Source organism: Cydia strobilella, chromosome 13 (genome assembly GCF_947568885.1).
Source record: "Cydia strobilella chromosome 13, ilCydStro3.1, whole genome shotgun sequence".
NCBI classification, from domain to species: Eukaryota; Metazoa; Arthropoda; class Insecta; order Lepidoptera; family Tortricidae; genus Cydia; species Cydia strobilella.
The window spans coordinates 6,685,891-6,708,348 of record NC_086053.1 but is presented as its reverse complement, the minus strand read 5'-3'; the positions used below and the strand labels follow the sequence as shown (position 1 = coordinate 6,708,348).

Sequence of the window (22,458 nt, the reverse complement as noted above, 5' to 3'; positions counted from 1 at the left end):
CCCTCATTCAAGAACAAAGACACTGTCTCATTAAAATCAAAAGATGGCGCTAATAGCAACAAATCTGCTTTACCTAATAGTGATGTATATAAACAAAAGATACTTAACTATTCTGTATGAGACGTGATTATTACGTTGATTATTGAACATTTTGACGTATTTTATTTACTTACCACCAAAAAGGATTTACCTTTGCATCGATATGGATGCAAATTTATATATTTCACCTTTTTTTGTCAATTTAAAGCGGTATCGATTTAATCGCAACAACAAAAGCATTCAATGGACATCCCTACCCGTCTGTTAATGTTGTCTGTTTTACCGACTGAGCACTTTTAGAGATTCTTGGTTGGCTAAACGCGTGCGCGTCGCGTTTTTATTCCTTCTCTTTTTCTATTGGATTGGATTGGTTTGTTTTGTGTCATGTCCGAACCCTTGCTTGCAATAACCTGCTTGTGTATTTTTTGTTGTTAAAATTAAAGCAACTATTATTTTAATGGTAGAAATAGTAATAAAATATAAGATAGTATTGTGATGATAAGTGCTGTGAATAACTGTACTCTAGGCTGGGAAACTAAAGCGGCACCGTGGAGTCACGAAAACGAAGGTAAAAAAGTTTTCATTGTTCCTACTGACGCTTCGGTTACAGCGAAAAACTGGAAATCGATCCGTGTACAAGTGGTATTACCCTCTTGTAAATAGTTATATGCTTCATTTATTCTGGTTTGGGTTTAAATTTATTTCAATGCGCATGAGGAGTAAACATTCGTTTTTACTAGCCACATGGGTCGATAATCTCATAGCGGTGCTGACAATAATTGGAATTTCATATTTTTCATTAAAGTAATTAAGCTCAATCCTTTTGAATCATGATAACACGTAATTTTAAATTTTACAGTCAGTAGTTTGATTACCTACTAAGGAATTACATTGAGGTTAGAATGGCTATAGTAGGTATATGAAGCTTTGTTGTGAGTCATTACACAGCTGTATAAGTACTCACGTCACAATTATTTGTGTATTTATCAAACAATTTTCCTCTAAGCTTGTGTTGTTATTTACCTTCATAAAGTCACATTTTTCCCTGCATTTTCCTGTGTCAATATTTCGTCCTCAAATAAATATGTCAAACTTACCTTTTAGATAGTCATTGTCCTGTTGATTTAACCTTTCGTAATTTAGTGACGAATTTGATCACTTAACTATCATTCATCATTACTTTGGTTACTAATAAGGGAGAGGAATCATTTTTATAATATAGTTGGTCAAACCAAATTGTCAGTAAATAAGAACAAAAAAAACTATACTCATCCTTTTCTTTTGGGTGCTAGTACTAGTGTAAGACAAAGATAGATTCTCTGTCTTTGAAATGAGACAGTCCTTTGACAAACTATATGCACTTGACTGTCAGCTGCAGAGATAGTTGGCTGCCCTGCATTCAATCTTATATGAGGGAGGGTCAATTATCTATGAAGCTGACTGTACATTTATATGAACCTCATTACTTAGTCCTTACATACATAACATACATTGACATATTTCTTATAAGTGTGACACAGATGTCTGTAAATTGATATGCTAATTCACCTAAAGAATAATTTAAATAAATTTGCAGCTAATGGAAACAGTTCTAAATATATTTGAACTCATGCAAGATACCAACTCTATTCAGAACATTTACATATAATAACACAGTTGTCAAACAAATATGTACAGTCAAAGGCAAAAATATCGATCCAGACAAATGGCTCAAAAATATGTGAACACAACTTTATTGTCTAAGGTGTAAGAGCGTACACATATATTTGAAACTTTGGGAATGTATATATGTATATTTATGCCCTTGACTGTTATTGAAGAAAATTTTCAATAATTCATGATTACATATGATGATGATGATGCTCTCTTGACCGATTTCGGCCACAGCGACTGTGTGCTCTGGAGTAGGCAATTTTTTTTTTTTTTATTACATAATACATCATCTAAGGCAGCGGTTCTCAAACTTTTTTGGTGACGGAACCCTTTTTGGAAAGCAACATTTGACGGAGCCCCAAATAAAAAAAAATCGTTTGTCACTGGGGACCAGATATACCTATAGAAGAGCTGTTTTTTCTTTCTTATTATTAAAAGTATCCTTGCGGAGCCCCAACAGAGAGTCTGCGGAGCATACTATGAGAATGGCTGATCTAAGGGTTCTTATACGATATGGCTGATTTTTTTTGTACAATATAATGATATGTGATATCCTCATATCTAACCCCAAGAAAGCAATTTTGAAAATAATTTCTTTTTTTTTTAATTATTCAACCTATATATATATATATATATATATGGATAAATGTTTTTTTTTATTTGTATTTATTAATTTTACATGATTTTGACCCATGTTCTTTCACTGATATGTGTTAAAATTGTTAAATAACAAGCGAAACCCTCAACGCCATCTAGCCGAGAATCAATTTTTCTTAATTTCCGAGGCACGTTTTTTCCTCAAACTTTATTCATCTTATACCTGACATGGCGCGTATTAGTATACATACCTAGGGGACGTCCGTTAATTACGCGAGGGCTATAGGTGGGAGGGGGTCAAGCCGAATCTCACTAAATATCACGTGGGGGAGATGGTGGGTTTTGGAAAATGTTACGTAATTTTTTTCGAGCAAAAATAGTTCGAAAAATCCTCAAAAACCCCTCACGTTTAATGGACACCACCCTACATAGTGTAGGTTTAATGGAAATTGCTTGATTAAATGCATTGCATAAATGGCAATGATCTGTCATAATCATAACAAGAACAATGTGCAATACATTAAATAATTATTGTTTCAGGTAAATGGATGAATAACTGACAGTGTCTCATGATTGTTTCAAGGTATTGTATTAGTAGCAACTAAGTGCCTTGCCCTTCTTGCAAAATGTGTTTTCATTGAAAAATTATACCTACCTAGTAGTACGTTGTAATTATAGAAGCAATTTTATGGATCTCTAGTGACACTTGGCGCCTATTTCACCACTCTGACAATTGACACATGACACTGATAATTTCCTGTACATTTCCGGGTCGATAAGATAAGTAAGGACTAAGTCCGTAGTGTCAATACATATTTACCTAAGTCATCATCTTCCTCGAGTTGTCCCGGCATTTTGCCACGGCTCATGGTAGCCTGGGGTCCGCTTGGCAACTAATCCCAAGAATTGGCGTAGGCACTAGTTTTTACGAAAGCGACTGCCATCTGACCTTCCAACCCAAAGGGGAAACTAGACCTTGTTGGGATTAGTCCGGTTTCCTCACGATGTTTCCTTCACCGAAAAGCGACTGCTAAATATCAAATGATATTTCATACATAAGCCATGAGCTCGAAATAAACAATAATTTAATTTAAATTTAATAATTTCCGAAAAACTCATTAGTACGAGCTGGGGTTTGAACCCGCGACCCCCGGATTGCAAGTCGCACGCTCTTACCGCTAGGCCACCAGCGCTTCATATATTTACCAAAGTATGAAGCTTCAATACATAATTGTTGGACCAGCAATGTACGGCGAATTCTCAATGATGAATCAGGGACCTGTTTGCCCAAATTAAGCGCAGTTCATTTTTAGGGGAGTAGGTATTAACTACCGTAAATTTAATTGCTGGCAGAAGATAGCATATATCGTGATTTATTGCAGTCACGCTATCACTTATTTATTTGAACTTTGTTTTAAAGCACAACCCGACAAGAAACGAAGTTTATAACAGCGATAGTGATCCTCTCATTTTGCTATAATGGATAAAACGAAGAACACAAATCATCAGAGGCAAAGATAGATATAACTCCGTAATAGATAAATACAGTCTCGAGGAAAAAACGTGCCTCGAAAATTAAGAAAATTTGATTCTCGTTCAGAGGGCGCTACTAGCTTTGGCCTACTGTCGTATAGATGGCGTTGACGGTTTCGTTTGTTATTTAACAATTTTAACGCATATCAGTGAAAGAACATGGGTCAAAATCATAAAAATAATTAATGCAAATAAAAAAAATCATTTATCCATATTTAAATACATTTTATCGTATTTTTATAAATTTTTATTTTTAGTTTTAAAGTGTGTCGACAGATGGCAGTGAATTTACTGGGGTTACAAAATTTACTATGACAGTACCGCTCTAGTATAAGTTACTCTATGACCAGAGGATAAAATAAAACTATCCCTTAGTTTCACCTTGCGATCTCTTGTTACATACTATATCATTTTAAGTCCTCACGTACTTGTATTAAAGTAAGGACGCTTAATCCGTACATTGACCCGCCTATTCCTATCTCGCGTAATCATTGGTGGGACAGCAATATAATTACGCGCATGCGATAGAGATAGGAACAGGCGGGTCAGTGTACAGATTTCTTCGTGATCAGCGTCCCTTATTTAGTACAAGTTTAAATTAGTTTTAGAATAAAAGACTATTCGAATTAAAAACATAACACCAAACGAGATATAACATTGTAGATTCCACAGACATAATATTAAGTTTAAAACGTCCCTCCCTAACTTCCAAAGTTTCCCGAAGAAAATGTTACAGAGACGCATTACCGCATTTGTAAAGACCTCTTCAACAATAGCCCACACAAAGGGGAGTGCGCTCCAAAAATATCCATTCTTATACCATACATATACACATAAGGGAAAATTTATCTGTAAAGGAAACGTACCAAAATTGGTAAAAATATAACTTATGGGATCACATGGGTATTATCTGTGTCTGTATCTAACTAAATGTCTCATACTAAGAAACTTACCTACTACATAATGTACATACAATGTGTATTGTCTAATTAATAAATGAAATGATTTGAATATAATGCCTTAGTTTAAACTTGAACAATGATTCGGGTTCGATCGGTATTCCTTTACTATCATAATAGCTGCCTACATTTCAAAATATTTACCAAGCAAAGCAAGCAATTACATGTATACGTATATGTAGGTATCTACATATGAACACTGACTGAAAAAAGATTTTTTAGGGTTCCGTACCCAAAGGGTAAAAACGGGACCCTATTTACTAAGGCTATGCTGTCTGTCCGTCTGTCACCAGGCTGTATCTCATGAACCGTGATAGGTAGACAGTTGAAATTTTCACAGATGATGTATTTCTGTCGCCGCTATAACAACAAATACTAAAAACAGTATAAAACAAATATTTAAGTGGGGCTCCTATACAACAAACGTTATTATTTTGCTGTTTTTTGCGTAATGATGCGGAACCCTTCGTGCGCGAGTCTGACTCGCACTTGGCCGGTTTTTTAAAGGAATATTATTATTATCAGCATCATCATTAACTTAAGAGTTATTCTCTTGTCGTTTAATATTATTATATCGTTCATTAACATTTTTATTTTATTTAACCGTTTTTATAAAAAAAGAAAAGCAATTATGCACGAAAGTGGAGGGAGGAGGGAAAAACAGCAGTTGAGGACTTCCACTTTTATATATTTGTTATACTGTAAAAGCTAAATGGTACGTCTACGTGCAAGGTGGGTTTTTTTTTTGACCGTAGGTACTAGGACCGTATTCATAAAGCTTTTGGATCGAATCACGCTGCCCAGCTCCTAACAATTTTATACAGTGTCGTAATTAAAAGCGTAGCTTAATTAATGTTAAATAACAAGACAGAACACGACCTTATTGTGAAAAGTTTAATAAACATATGTGACGTTTTCAACCAAAAGGTACCACATTGTCGCTTGTCGATAAGGTTGATTTCTAATTGAAGCTACATATATGGAAATAGCGCCTTACTGACAAGCGACAATAAGTACCCTTATGGTTGAAAATGGCACATATTATAACGTGTTCAAATATTTTATGCACCTTTACATATTAGTAGGTAATACGAATGTACAGTGAGGTTCAAAATTGCATGGAGAAATTATGAATGGAATTCATTCCTAATTTGTGACGTACTCGATCAAAATGTACCACATTGACGCTTGCCATAAGGATGCTCTGACCGGTTATTTGTATAAAGATACAAGCAAATTTCGTCTTTATGGTAAGCGACAAAGTGGTACCTTTTGATTGAGAACGCCATATTTTTCCATGCAATTTCGAACCTCGCTGTGCGGAATCATTTATAAAAGCTTCTTATGTCGTTTGCACAACATCGTGTATTTCTTGAGGATGCATCCTCGACTCAAGTTACACGAGTACTCGCGAAGGAACGCTTATTCTTATTATTATACCAGGCAGCCTACCTGAACCGCACCGCTCCGCTCTGTGAGCGTCAGCAAAAAAGTAAAAAGATAATTTTTCGACGACTCGGGCCTCGGACGAAAGAACAAAGGTTTACTCTTACCTAGTTATAGCTAGTTATTCCGGCTCCCCGCAGGTGTAACTTGTTATCTTTTACCGAGAATTTCTTTATTTCCTTTTTACTGAGATAACTCGGATGTTTCTATGGCGTGAAAGTATAGGACCGGCGTAAAGCACTTTGTGTTTTCACCGTGTAGAAACTTTATTACTATGGCACCTTTCAAACTGATATTATTGTGTTGTCTTTCTTCTAATATTATTAAACATGTTGAATGGAATTTGTCGAATATCGTTCATCCGGTTTCGATAAGTCAAACCGATCATCACGTTAGCGAATGTCGATGGCAAAAAACTTGCGGCCGGTGGCATTCACCCGTCACCGGTTCACAAACCCAGCTGGTCCCCGTGCGTTCTAGGCCTTGAAGTCTATATGGACGCTCAACCTACCGCTAAAATAGCCTCTCGCTCTGAAATGAACAAAAATGACTGAGAAATTCTGAAGTATTTATAGAGTGCGGATATGGCCGAGCGGGGTAACTATCCTGTCTTATAAAGGGACGGTCATTAATCTACCTCTCTCGCGCTTGGCACTCGTCACAGGTTTTATGGTGGGTGCCATAACTTTACAGTCATAGAAGAATCGTTGGGCGCTGGTAATGCTATAAACACATTGCCTCTAAGGTGCCGTATTTTGTAATTCTAAGTGTTTATTACATTCACACCTATGAGCTATAAGCGTCGGGTATTGTTAACAAACATAACTTAAGATGTATTGTATGTTTGTGTTATGAAATAGGTAGTTTAAAATAATATACCTACAATACAATTTATGGTATTAAAAGACAAAGCTTTATTGTGTACATACAAGGACAAAGTTAACAATTTTTTAGAAACTATTTAGGGTCGGTTGCACCAAACCGTCTGTCACCGTTTTACCGTTCGCTAAATTTTATTATATGGAAAGTTTCATAGTTCTCTGCTGCTTGACGTTAATCAGTCTGTTAATTGTGGTTGGTGCAACTGGCCCTTAATCTCATTTTACATACGGCACATATTATTTCTAAATTGCCAGTAGGTAAATCAAGCCAAAGATAAAAATTCAGTAAAATAAAAATAATATAAAATCAGAAATTTCACTTCACTTACAGTTGCTGTAATTAATGTAATTTCATAGCAATTTTAATTGCTTTATTAATTAACGTCTCTAATTTAACAATATCCAACAGAATAATAAATAGTAGGTAACGATGTTCATATTCGTTCTGTGCTCCTTTATTAAATCAAGCGCATAATTAAATAAATAATCTTACGTATACGTCAATCATCATGACTCTAAATCTAGAATAGCAATTACCTTCTTCACAGACTCATTTTATTAAGTACCTGCATTACCTATACATATTAACACCACGCGTTTTAAAACATATTATTATTATTATTAATGAGTATCTAAAGTATCTAAACACACAAACCGCTGAAGTTCCTACACTAGTTCTCGTCACTAAGTCCTCTATAACTGAAACAACAATAGTTAGCAAGAAGTGGTTCTTGAAAGACAATTTGTCATCTTAGTCTTAGACCACTTTGTACTACGCAGTCTCATTAGAGTTAATTGTAAAATAATTTACCTATTATAAAAGCTACACGCTTGCTTGTTCAGGACTACATCTAATCATATACCACTCAATGAAATGCCACTAATTTAAACAAGTAGGTACCTAAATAGATAAGGCACATAGCATAAGATACTAAATTTTTGCCCCTAATTGTTAGTTATCTTGGCGATGAGAACCTAAGGTCGTCGTGCCACAGCTTATTAAGAATATGGCGCGTTGTCCTCGCCTCGACGACCTGCTTGTTTCCCTCAAGCTGCCAACATCGCAAATTTTTTGACGTAATTTCTTGTTGCTTGTTGTGAAAAAACTTATATCAGTGAAGATTGGTTAAAGCATGCTGCGATTTCTAAGCTTATCCGTTTTTCTGGTTTAGACTTCTACAATAGTTACTTGTGTCACAAAATAGAGCACTGGTGAACCTTACGCTCCTTCAGCTACTATGGACATTATAATTTTTGCAGAACGTGGCATTGAACAGCGTTAGAAAACGTAAATCGATGTATCTACAATGCCACGAGGCGGAAGACTAGTGTTCTGCAAGATTCCGCAACAGACATCGGGGTCTATCAAACGCCGTTTTGACGATGATTAATTGAGTTATTCATAATGGCCCGACCTAAGGCCGATACTTGTTAGACAGTAAGGACTTTTGTCTTGAGCTTTGTTCATTTCCTGCACAATAGAGGCTCATGCGAGACAGACGGCTCAAGGAACACTTTCTATTTCGGGTTTCGCGAGTAGTGAATGTTATGTCCGCATCGTTGCTCGCATTATAGTTCTAATTAAGTGTAAAGTACTTGTTGTACATAAGTTGTTGGCGTTTAACGCCTAACGTCTAAACGCCAGCCAAACCCAAATAAATGCCAGGAACAACTTTAAAATCTCAATCGTCTTAGCTATTCAACTTTTGTTATACAACGGAAATAATATAATTGGTGACATGTGTCTAATGTGTATTTTTGGACAATCCTTATAATACAAATCCTAGCAAGCAATCCAAACCAAAACAAATTCCCCTTATTCTTATCGCCTTCCATCGTCTGTCTGCCAGCCAGTGTTTCACAATCAATCCTACATTCGGCCGTCTTGCATGACTGTCCCCAAACATGCCCCTACGGTTCACCCTCTTCAGCAGTCACATATAGGTCTTTGTTATTAGCATATCAAGTAACAAAGCAAATTGTCTCTTAGTGAATGTAATGAATATAAGACATATTTATGTTATCTACCGTTTACACGTGACGTAGCATGACGTCGTTGTCGCCTATTGTAATATGAATATCATTCAAGTTAAAAATATAATGCCTGGAATAATTGTGTACTCCCAGGCGTGGCCCACTCCGCGATTTCATCGCGTCGCTACAAGTACATGCGGCCCACACCAATTTTGGCGTCTAGCCATAGTAGTTGCCGCGCACGGCTACGGAACGGACGCCTGTTTGCGCTTGCCCCACTAGCGGTCATATCTGTCGTAATAGACGCGTTTTGTTAGAGAGTGAATCTTCTGTACCTAGTACTATTATTTATTCTGTGGTATGTGGTATTAGTTAACTCACTGCATTTAAGAAGGATACGCCACCTACCGCAACCTTGCGGTCGTCGCGCCCATTCGTTAGACGTACATGGACATAATTCGCTATTTGTGTAGGTCCTCGAGTGGGTCGTTATATCTCATTGTTACTACCGAACCCATTAACTAACGCCTGGGACTAAATGACGCTCTGTAATTATCGCCGCACGATTGTTCCTTATGATGTCACCAGCTACTGAATTCTTAAAGCATCTTGACTGAGCTCTACCATAATATGACGACCTCTAGACCCGTAAAACCCATGCGTAATAGTAGTCACGCTTGAAAATGGTTCGTCTAACTAAAGCAATTCACATAGTGAGTTCCAGCTCAACTTCGTTATCTGCCTATACGACTACGACTATTTAGTTATCTGGATTGAGCTCTCGTCATTGACTCGTGTCAATAATTATCAATCATAAACAAACTTTAGTTTGACTTTGTGTATTTATTTGAATAGTAATATGCCACCCTGCACGACGTTACAATATACATATAAGTATAATGTTAAGAAGTGTCGGTCCTGCTGTACGGTTGCGAAACATAGCTTGTGAGGAAAGACATCACCAACCGACTACAGGTGTTTATAAACAAGTTTCTGCGACGCATCCTAGGAATTTACTGGCCACGAACTACCTCAAACGTCAGATTGTGGCAGATGACTGACCAGAAACCCATAGGCCAGGAAATCCTTGTATGGAAATGGCGATGGATCGGACACGAGCTCCGTAGACCGGACAACCACCTGTCCAAGCAGGATCTCCGCTGGTAATCGACTGGCAGTAGACGATCGGGGCGGCCTCGTACCACATGGAGGCGATCAGTTGAGAAGGAGGCTGGCTCAACTGGACTTAGCTGGAAAGAGCTGGAAGTCGCCGCTCAAGATCGCGACAAATGGGAAATTCTTCTGAGAGCGCTATGTCCCAAATGAGGGATAACAGGATTACATCATCATCATCATCATAATGTTAAGAGGATAATGGACGACGTAGGAAAGCGGGGACTACGTTTGTATGGAGAAGCGGTCACGTGACTTCGTCCTCTTTCGTCAATAATATTCATAAGTATTAGATTCCTACCTACCTACCTACAATGACAGGTCTCTCCTTGTTACTTGTGGTCAAGTTAAAAACCAATTTAAACTAAATCTACCTACATCTCTAGACACTGAAATTTAATATGGGGTCGTAGATTGTAAAGAACCGCGTTAAACTTCCATCTCATTCTTGGAACTCTCACATATAATAAAATAAATCATAAACTGCAAACAAAGACCCAGAGGGGCTTTAAACCCACATTAGGTACTATAATAACTGTGAATACCATCTTCAGCGTAAATACTTGAATTCCCCACAGAGTCATTTAGCGATGCCAGCGTTTCAAATAAGAAAGGAAACTGAAATGCAAAGTGCCGCCAGACAACAAGAATGGGATTCCTCTACAATCCACTCACGTACGGCTGTTGTCAACTTTCGCAATGTTACCTCGCGACACTCATATCGTAAGTAGACTCGAAGGCTAAATAGCAGTCGAGGTTATGAAGCCGTCCACATGAAGTTTCAAACTGTTGAACCCCGCCGTGTCGAATGGAAACTTAACACAAACCTTACCTTTCATTTTATTCAAAAAGGGGTTATGACTTTGTTACAAATTGTTTCCGAGAAGATTAAAACCCTTTGCAATAGCCCAGCATTTCAGAAACTTGCCAGATCAACGCATCAAAGCGGAAAGCTTATTTTCTTTGAACAATGTTATGTAAATTGCTTAAATTGGAAGATCACACGCTTTGCGGTTTCATTGAATGCGCCGTGCTTAGGTAAATATAAATAAGTGCGAAGGTGACATTGAAGGTCTTCGTTCGGTCAGAAAGCCGAGTCCCTCCTCTACTCAACGAACATTCATAATTACTGCTAAGCCATTCACTCGTGAATTTTACCTTGCGTTTACTTTATGGTGTGTCTAAAGTAGGGTAATGTGATTTAATCATTTATGTGTTTAACTTCATTGCTGTAAAATAAGTCTGCAGTTTAATATAAAATTTACACCGAAGTAAATTCTACTGGCAATGACTTACAATCATGATAACCTTAATAAATCTAGTCTTATAATATCGTGATGGGAAATGATTAACTCATCGGGGTCATAATTGATAACAAAATTTTATTTTACACTACTGGTATTATTTCAGCGGTAGCCGTGTAACACGATCAGCTTAGCATCTCAGGCAATTCTCAGCCTTGGCTTACTCTGGGCGTTCCCGCGATAACTTTAATTAGGAGTAACTACCATTTACTGCCTTGGCGATTTAGTAAAAGAAGTGACGATGAATAAATTACAATAATGGCGATTTATCCAATTAAATGCATACCACAAATTAATTCGATTACCTATTAACAAACTAGCATTAGTTACAATGTCATTCCAAATTATTGGTTTTTCCCACGAGAATTGCGACAAGTTGCAAAATTATGTAGAATTCCTAAATCGCACAATCACTTTCTTGCTTTGTGAACATCGATATTGAAGAATCTGAATAATTTCTGGTTTAATACCTAATAATGGCGCTCGGGGCATATACATCCGTTATTATCAGTGCATTTCACGGATAACCTATCAAGAGTAATTTGCTTCTCCACGTGGGACGTGATCTCTGTAGATTAAAAAGCTTGTGCGTAGCATCCTCGGGCGGTCTATCAACTGCACGCAGGCGAACAGTTCGACCCCGTGACGTTGGATATCAGAATGGTTATTAGTGCGTACGTGCCACGGGAGATAACTGAAACAACTTCCGACCCATAACGAGAACTCTCTTCGATTAATTACGATACCAACCCTGGAAACTGTCATGTAAACGCCCAAATCAAAATGTACCTCTACAGTTTTGCTACATATACTTACCTAAATATATCTTCATACGGCATATCGTATTACTGGTAATAAATCCTAATATACTCCTAAGTAAGCGTTCTCAGGTAGTGTATGAGATCAACAGGAAAATCTATGTTTATTTGTGTTAGCGCCCCTAGTGGCCTGGCCTTTTCTGGTGTTCTAGAAATCGATTTTCGCTCATGTCAATTGTCATATCAGATATGGGTGAATATGGTATTAATGCATTCAGTTTGATGTCCTGTCCCTTTTGACATATGAGATATGAGATGTGGTTGAATTCGTCATAATTGTGGTAGTGACATAGGCTATATAAAGTTTGAAAATGGCGCCCGCAAATGAAAAAAGGGGGGGAGGTTGTTTTTTTTACGATAGCAACGTGGATACCAAATGACAGCTAGTGAAAAGACCATTTCAAAAATATATGTACACAGTCGTGTTTTTTGTTTATTTTAATAATAATTGCAGTTTAATGTAACAGAAAATTTTACCCTACATGAATCTATAACCTATCTGTATCTTTATAGTAAGTATTTATATTATTTGTATTTTTATATTTATCCCAAATAGTTCTAAGCTACCCTCCGGCCCGGGGTGCCACAGAAAACCAGCGCTGTGGTATTTATTTATACCAGAGCATATGCTGAGTGGCGTCCTTTTGTAGCCACTATAGCGGCGCCAAAATTTGTTGTTATTCATTAACCCTTACCTTACTCCTTTTTCTATAACTACCATTGTATCTAGCTTTAAGTGTTTACTGAGTAAGTTCTTTTTTGTAACTGAGGTGGCGCTGTTTGTAGAAGGTCTTTACAATAAATGCCTTTTCTTTCTTTCAAAATTATATTGTTTTTCAACTTGATGTACTTTTCTTTTTTTTTTTTATATATCTGGTTAATTATTTTTAAACATTATAATTAAAGAGGATATTAACAGTCATTTGGTATAAATTTTAAATAATCCATTCAGTCATTTTCAATTTAGAGCAGTTCAAAGTCATCTGTGGATTGTGAAGTTTTTGAACGTTTTATAGACCTAGTAATTTGTTAGACCAAGTAGTGAAAATGTTACAGTATGTTATACTTGTGATCTACTCACAAAGCCCTTTGTACTGCCGACTTTATGGCGTCACAGCAACTACCCCCACCACTTTCGCGCTTGTCATCTCATATATTTGTGTTCAGGACATCAAACTGAATGCATTGATATCATATTCACCCATATCTGAGATGACTTGAACGAAAATTAACCTAAAACCTGTTCCGCAGCCCAGCTACTATGTGAACGTACTACCTACCTACACATAATACTTGTCAAATTGTATATTTCCACGTGTAATATTTTAAAGTTATAAACGGTTTCGAAAAGAAAAACGGTGTTTTTATTTTAAAGTAAAACTTGAATTAAGAAAAATGACAACGGCATAGCATATTAATTTTCCTTGCTCTATTTTCTGTTTTTGTTGTTGTCGGTCAGGTGAATTTAAATGGAAATCGACATTTCCGTCAAGGAAAATTGATTTAATTAATTAAAATACTACTGAGAGCGTACCTATATAAAATTTTGATGTTATTAGTTATTTTTACTCTTAGAGGCATTAGGTTTCATTTGGACGTTAGGAATCAAGTACATCTTTTTTCTCTGATACGAGTATTAGGCCAAGCATTAAGAAGGTATAGAGGGAAATGCTAGGAACACAATTTTTAACTTCTTAGCTTTGTTTGGACTAGTTAGAAGATGAACATATCAAAAGTCCCCGGCCGTAACCCTGGTGCTGAGGGGAGAGGGGGGTTTGAAGGTTCAATTTTTCGGTTTTTCGATTGTATCTCGGAAACTATGCATCTGAGTCTGAGCGACTTGGCCAAAAATGAAAAGAGATTTAATTTGTTACAAGTTTTATTCAGGCAAGTTTTTCGATATCTTGTATAGTTTTTGAGATATCCGCTCTTGAAGGTTTATTTAGGGCTCTCATTTTTATCTTGATTATCTACATCAGTAAAGCTGCTAGGCCGGGTTTGGTAACGTTTTCGTATAAATCGGGGGTGCTGAATTCATTCATGGTATCAACATTGACACCTTTCCGAAGTAAAAACATGTAAACTTTAAACAAATAACTTTTTTTTTAACTCCTCTTCATCACGCTTAAACCGCTGAACCGATTTAGTTGAAATTTCTTAAATAGGTGTTTTAAGTCCCGAGACAGGATATAATATAGTTTTTATCTCAAAAATCATACTTTGAAGGTGTGAAATTTGGTGTGAGGGGAATTCAGCTTCTTCACCGAAGTTGAATTCCTGAGGTTAATACTGTTTAGATTTAAGTTTGAAGTCATGTTTGGTATCATCATCAACTAAATCAAACATGTAGACCATCCCAAATATTATTTAAATAGGTTCAGCGGTTATTGATTCCCCATACAAATTTCCACCCCACTTTTCACACCCTTAAAAGATGATTTTGGTTATAAAAACTATCCTATGTACTGTCACGGGACTCAAACCATCTCTATACCAAATTTCAACGAAATCGGTTCGGCGGTTTAAGCGTAGAGGAGTTTTATAAAAAAACATTGTTTTAAATTTTGTTATTACTTAGGATTGGTGTCAATGTTGATACCATAAATGAATTCAGCACCCCCGATTTATACGAAAACGATCCCAAACCCAGCCTAGCAGCTTCACTGATGTAGATAATCAAGATAAAATGAGAGCCCTAAATAAACCATCTCAAAAACTGTACAAGATATCGAAAATCTTGACTGAATAAAACCTGTAACAAATTAAATCTCTTTTCATTTTGTATAAGTGGCCAAGTCGCTCAGACGCATAGTTTAGTGTTATGGCCAGGGTTATGGCCGGGGACTTGATATGTTCACCTCCTAACTAGTCCAAACAAAGCTACGAAGTCAAAAATTGTGTTCCAAGCATTTCCCTCCATACCTTTTTTTGGGCATTTATTTCCTGGCCTATATGTTATTATTCTGCTCTATGGACACAAAAACCTGTGTAGCACTCGTTTCATATCTGTCGGAAGTTATTATTTCTAAGAGAAAAGTATTATATCAGGCTTGTCGCGGAAGCCTTTCATGTCATGATGGATTTTGTCAGATTGTGTCGTCTCGGCGGCAGCTCGGTGGAGCCGCAGGCGAGCGGCGGGCGCGTTATCATAGGGCGGCACATGGCAGCCGCGCGGGGGCGCCGGGCGCGATTGTCAGTCCCACTCGGAGCGACGTACCGACCGATCGCCTCGCGCACCGCTAACGCTCCATCTCGCGAATCTAACCTCTCCGTACACGAACTATTCCAACTTTGTGTTGCTTACCTTCGCGTCCGCAAGCTTTGAAATTGAAGAATTCATTGGTAGAGTTACTATTTCACTGTAATTTTAACTTAATCCAAAAGTTTATCGACCCCGAATTTGCTGCCATAACAACCCTTATTCACTTCTCTCGTAGTCGCTCCCTCTAATTATTGACTCCCCTAAAGTTTTAAAAATCTCTCTCGATTCGTCCCTTTTATTGCTTTAATATTTTTATTACTTCGCTCTCAATTCGCCTTTCATCGTGCAATTCGTCAGTCGATGCCATTACGATTACGTTTCCTTCTGTCTACTTCCTCGACCGTTTAATTACTAGACGGGGACAATTAATTTTTTCTCGATTTCGCTTGCATCGCCTTCCGGGCGCGAATCTAAGTTTCCACACAGTTTGCGTCATCGTTATCTGTATTTAGGTCAATTAAATCGCGTTAAACCATGACACTGCGTTGACATAGTCGTCATAAGTCGTCAGAGTGTGTGAATGTGGTGTTGGGCGCCCCGGCGAGGACTTAGCGGCGCATGAGCGCGGGCGCCGCCGCAGCGGATGTCCACGCCGCTGCCCAAGTGGTGGATCGTGCAGTTTGGAATGCCAGCAGCTCTTGACCTAACTAGGTAATTAACTTAATGTGCTACATCGTTAACAAATTTCCTAAAAGATATGTTATTATTGTATTGTACGCTTTGTTCGTACACGCAGGAAGTGCCCATAGGAAACCATCACGTCTCGTCTGGCTAGCTTATAGTTTTGGACGTCTGAACATGTTGGTGATGATGAAAGACAAGCTAAAGAAGCCGTCCGAGATACAATAATCAGATTTTCTTTATCACTCGATTAAATCATGTTAGAATCTTCTTTTCGAGAAAAACATTTCTTGACTTCTTCTTAAATTTGAATTTTCCTTCTACCTAATGCCTTGGACTTAAACTGCCGTCTACGTCTCTACGAGGGTTGGTCTGAAATTTGTTAGCTGCTCCAGCTCTACTCGAGCGATTTGAATATTCATACCATTGTGAGGGATCTTTCAGTACTTATTGAGGTCACCACTTCATTTTCACACCACCAAATCATTTAGCAAAAAGCTTAATTTTTTTTAAAAATTTTTTTACTTTAATGTATCGAAACGTACAGTCATGGTAATCACTTAGCATTCAAATATTTCAATGCTAAGTGCCCAAATGTGATGGTATAAATATACTCAAATCGCATGAGTAGAGCCGGAGCAGCTACCAACTTTCGGATCAACCCTTGTAGTCTCTTGCATTCAATTCCATCACCTAATCTCACGACAAAGATCGATCTCAGTGATACCAACAATCATTAAGAAGAAATTTATTTTTGCACGAAGCGATCGACTCGAATGATGATATTATTTATTCAAGCAGTCATCATTTAGTATAAAAGCTACCTTCCTACCTTACTTAGATACCGTTTTATTCAACATTTCAGGCCAATTTTACACCGCTAATGCGCTTTTAATATTAAATGAAAAATCAAGAATCCATTAACTGTACTCACAGTTCTTCAAAACGTTTTAATAATTCACGAGGACGGATAATCTCTAGCTAATATTGAATCAATAGCCCGGACTGCGGACTCTAGTCGCAATGTTCAACGACATTAAACGGTATCTCTAAATTAAATAAAAACACTGGAAACATCAATACCGACCGCGATTTTCATTAACCTAAATGTCATCTGAACGGTTTTTATTGACAGTATTTCGATTTATTTCGCTTAAATATTCAATTGTCATTTGAGGTTCAGAATCCATTAAATGCTGGATTGAATCGGAGTCTTATCTTGAAGCCCTATTTAAATTCAACAAACATTTTAAGAGAAACGTCTCTAAAATCAAATCATAAGAAGAATTCTAGAAGGTCTCGCTGTTTCACTGTTTCATCGTTTGGCCCTGTTGATAATCTTTTGCATTTAGTTGTCAGTTCGTGTTCTGTATGATATATTACAGAAAAGGAATATATATATTCCTACATGTCCTCACTTACCTTGTATCGCCAACAATAAAGCATCTATCCCTCTGATAAGATTTAAACCTTAAACCATAAAAACAGGTCGACATCGTTTCGTCTTAATGACTCGAAAACAAATATTTTCCAAATTGTTAATGTACCTACTCCATCTGATTTCAATTTTCTGTAGTAAAAAAAACCGTCCGAACTGATTCCACCAAACCGTCTGTAATCCACCAAACGTAATGCACGTACCTTATTTTATGACATTATAACAGAATAAGTAATACGATTACATTATCATGTTCATTATGCATAATAAGTTTAAGGTACGCATACCTATGTATATAAAAACTAACGTTAGAAAATAATTAAAACTAACGTAAATAATAAACTAAACTAAGAACAAATTAAATTACTTTCTTTGAAAATATTTTTATATTATATTTTTTTTTTTCAAGCAGATACCCGCCGAGTAGTAAACTGGGGCGCTGGTTCGATTCCAGCTCTGGACACTGGAGGCTTTGGTCATTTTTTCCTTCGTATATGATATTTATTTCGGTTCAACTTCTTCAAAAACTGTTATTAGGTAGTTGGCACTTGGCAGTAAACGAACTCCGCCGTGTAATTTTTGTCGGTGAAACGGCCCCGAGTTGCCAGTATAGCAATGAAGTTTTGTCAACACGATTGTGTTCGTAGTCTTATTGCACAGGGCGTTTGTTATTGCAAAATTAATATTTATACTACTACAGCGTTAACGACGCAATTCCTTATCAACTGTGTCATAAAAGGTCAGTTTGCTATAAACTGGTTACATTTCTATACATGTGTGATGTTATTAATTATTAACGACGTGATTGATCTGTTTCTTCAACGAAATGCAAAACCTGTTTGAGGGTATTGGTGCATTGTTAATTGTTTCATCAAACACAAAAAAGAAATTCGGGTGTAACACATTTGTAAAAAAATCCATAATTTTACTGACCCTAAATACTGACTGAAGTCTACTTGATCTTGAGTCTTCTGTAGAGTGCTACAGAAGGCTCAAGCTTCCATGTAATCTCCGACACCTGTACCGATTCCATCATGTTTAATAACACGGTTTTCGCGTTTACGCTTTATATTTCTGATCTGAAGCAAGAATTCATCAATAAGTGCAAAGCAATAAGCACGAGACAATAAAAATCGGCCCAGTGCGAGTCTGACTCGCGCACGAAGGGTTCCGTACCAACCATTACCCAAAAAAAAACACGTTTGTTGTATGGGACCCCCACTTAAATATTTATTTTATTTTGTTTTGTTGTTCTGGCGAAACGACTCAAGTCCTGTAACCCGCCAGCTCTTGGTATGGTGCATGTTGACAACGAGTGGGATATATATGATTCATGGATGGCTGAGTGGAATGCCCAACAATCCAATGGTGAACAATTTTTCACGCTCAACCCAAATAGACGCCCACCTGGCTTCGACAAACCGCGCCGGGTATGGAGCCAACTAAACTGCATTCGAACAGGCGTTGGAAACTGGTCTTATCACTGGCATAAATCGGGCTGGTGTGACTCCCCTCAGTGCATGTGTGGTGACCCCGAGCAGACGGTCGAACACATTGTTCTGGAATGCCCTCTCACCAAATTCAAGGGACGGATTGAAGACCTCGCGAACCTCAGTGAAAGGGCCGTCGATTATTTGAAGAGTGCAAACCTTAATCTTTAGATAAGTATTCAATTTAAATCCAGTAACTGTAATGCCATACGATAAATAAATAATAAATTCTGTTTTTAGTATTTGTTGTTATAGCGGCAACAGAAATACATCATCTATGAAAATTTCAACTGTCTAGCTATCACGGTTCATGAGATACAGCCTGGTGACAGACGGACGGACAGCGAAGTTTTAGTAATAGGGGTCCCGTTTTTACTCTCTGGGTTTTGAACCCTAAAAATTAGTCGTCAAAGTCCTTGGCCTTGCTTGCTTCGGTACATCACTTTTATGGTTTATATCGCTCTCTCATATTTTATCCTCGCGTTTTATATTGATATAAATATTCAATTGCAGGCTGTAAGAATATTTTTATTCGTCCATTTCTTTTCCACTGGCTCGTCGAAATATAGGCTGATGTAGTCATCGCTCACGGCGTTGGAATTGAAGTGGTCGTCTAACGTTTACGAGACGTTTATATTCAGAAGGGCGTACCACCCGCGACGCGCGGCGAAATCGGAGATACTGTGTTGGTTGGCTATGGCTATCCATACTGGCATCACGATATCGTGGCGTACTTGCCATAACATTAATAGTGTGTGATTCACGGTGGTTTTAGCGCTGCATTCCTCAACTACTGTGGGTATTAATCGCGCCATGCATGTATTTTTGTGGCATATTGACGACCGCTCTTAGCATTATTTTTAATAGTTTGGTAAACTCAAAAACATTACTGAGACTTTTATAATACATAGAATACGTCCTATTATAAAAGTCTCAGTAATGTTTTTGAGACATCATTGTCAGGCAATCAGGCAATGCATTCAATTATCTCCCTTTCGGGGTGGAAGTGAGATAATTTTCACCCTCTTAAGGTATGATTTCCGAGAAAAAAACTATCCTATGTCCTTCCCCGGGACTCAAACTATCTCTATGTCAAAGTTCAACTGAATCGGTTCAGCGGTTTAAGCGTGAAGAGGTAACACAGACAGACTTTCGCATTTATAATATTAGTATGGATTATGCTCAAATTGAATCATTGCCTTTACATTTTATCAAGGCGTTAGAAGTTAGAATTGTCTCTCAAATAAGGATAATATAAGGAAGTTGGTATAGGGAATCAATAAAAAGCAGTGGATAAAAAAAAAGCTACCCAAAATACTAATTCTACGCAGACGAAACCGCGGGCAAACGCTAGTATAAACTATTTTTTTAAAAGCGTTCAATATTTTTCAATAAAACGACACGTCAAGATTGTTTACCTTTTTTCTAATGCTAAAATAACGAACTATAATAAAACCTATTACAAACAGTCGCACGAGAAGTGGGCTAATACATTATAAAATTGATGAATACGCTCGACAAACAATTTTCAAACAAATTTGCCAAAATACACATCACGCCCAAATAAATTATACCTCAAAAAGTAAGATTTTCTTTTACTGCTTGATCTTTAATAAGCTCATTATAGAAATTTTCAGTATTGCCCACGTATATTCCATTATTTCTGTTTAGCGTGAGTTGTCTCGGGACAAGAATTGTACATTTATATTAGTCATATACGAGTCACACGGCGCTCGTTTTACTACTAGCAGTAACTGGCTAAACTATCTCAAACACGTTCCTAAGCACGATACATATTATTTATCTGAATCACTTAATTTAGTTAGTTCAGTATCGGTTAATAAGGAAATAAACTTGTGTCTATTTGATAGGAACTTGATGATAAATATTGAGAGCTTAATTATTCCACGTAATCGTTTAAAAGCGATGCTTTTAGGGTCACGTCGTACAATCTCATTCAAAATTATGTTCAACGTTAAATATATACAGCGACAAGAACCATTAATTGTTTCCCGAATTAAGGTTCAGAGACGAGCACTTCTCCATTAATCACTTGGTTACTTACGATTAAAATAAACCGTCCGAGTCTGCAAAAGCAAACGAAAACTTTAGAAAAATCACGTATTGCTCAGACAAATAGAGGATGTAAGTTCGGTGCAAAGTGTGTTGTACAATGGCAATCTATCTCCTCTCCCCGAGGAGTTGCCCGGTCTCGACAACACCTCCCTATATAACCGACACCGACTCGTGAGGAATATGGCATTTTTGTATGAGTACATGTACAACTAAAATGTAGCCAATGCTGAGACTTTATTGCTGTTCATCACACTTTGATAGAATAGATTACAGTTATTGCTCGAGTTGGTTTTATGTGGGCTGTTTACGTTGCAAAATTGTTGTAGCTGCATCCCACTGGTTACTGGTTTTAAGTGTTAGTCCATGTTTTATAAGGCTTACACAGTAAATGTGACGTTTTCAACCAAAAGGTAGGCTTAAAACGCACTGCGGTTTTTTCTTGCGGTTTCAGTCTTTTAAGTGCGTGCGCTTATAAAGCATGCCGTACGTTACATTTTTTGCGGTAGCGGAACCGCTTTTGAAAAAACCGCAGTGCGTTCTAAGCCTTATTGACAACCGACAATAAGTACCCGTTTGGTTGAAAATGTCACAAATACTGACCTAAAAATCGAAATTTTGTGTGATGTAATTAATGGACGACCCCTAAGGACTGATATATCACTGCCTATTCTTATATGAATGTATTTTCTAGGTAGCTTGACCTTTAAATAGTAGAAAATACCAAAAAAAATAGCATCATCTGTGTATTGGAATATTGGTTAATGAAATAATAAACGACGTCTCAGGTAATAAAACTATGAAAACGGATTATATCGCGTATATTGAATTTATAATACATCCCGACGTTTCGAACTCTTTACAGCGTTCGTGGTCAACGGGTGACTGAGGAAAAATTACAAAGTGCAAAAATACCCACATACTAAAATAATGAACAATCATAGACTACAAACTTTAAGGCTGGTTGTACATGCAAAATCGGTTCATAAGGCTAGTTATACACTATAATTATTATCGCGGTAACCGAAGACGTCTCAGGTATTAATGGCTAATGGTTTCAGCTTCATTAACAAAGTATCAGAAATTGCGATTGATATTAAAATATCCATAAAGAATTGGGTACTTAGATAATTCTTAAACCTTCATTGAGCTCGACAGCCGCTTGCGAGAACAATCTTTCAAGTTCGGAGCGGGTAA

The 22,458-nt window shown here is 37.3% G+C and overlaps 1 protein-coding gene across 2 annotated transcripts in view; it reads left to right on the top strand.

Annotated features, from left to right (window-relative positions):
* The first annotated feature begins 338 nt into the window (after positions 1-338).
* The window catches only part of LOC134746678 (protein gustavus), an 89,757-nt gene continuing 67,637 nt past the window's right edge, over positions 339-22,458 (top strand). Inside the window, exons 1-2 of one of the 2 annotated variants that reach the window (XM_063681187.1) lie at positions 15,542-15,719; positions 16,092-16,290. In XM_063681187.1, the coding sequence (XP_063537257.1) occupies positions 16,223-16,290 (68 nt within the window). In that variant the 5' untranslated portion in view covers positions 15,542-15,719; positions 16,092-16,222. Of the gene's footprint in view, positions 608-15,541; positions 15,720-16,091; positions 16,291-22,458 lie in introns of those variants that run through there. The other variant, XM_063681189.1, reaches the window with a different exon arrangement.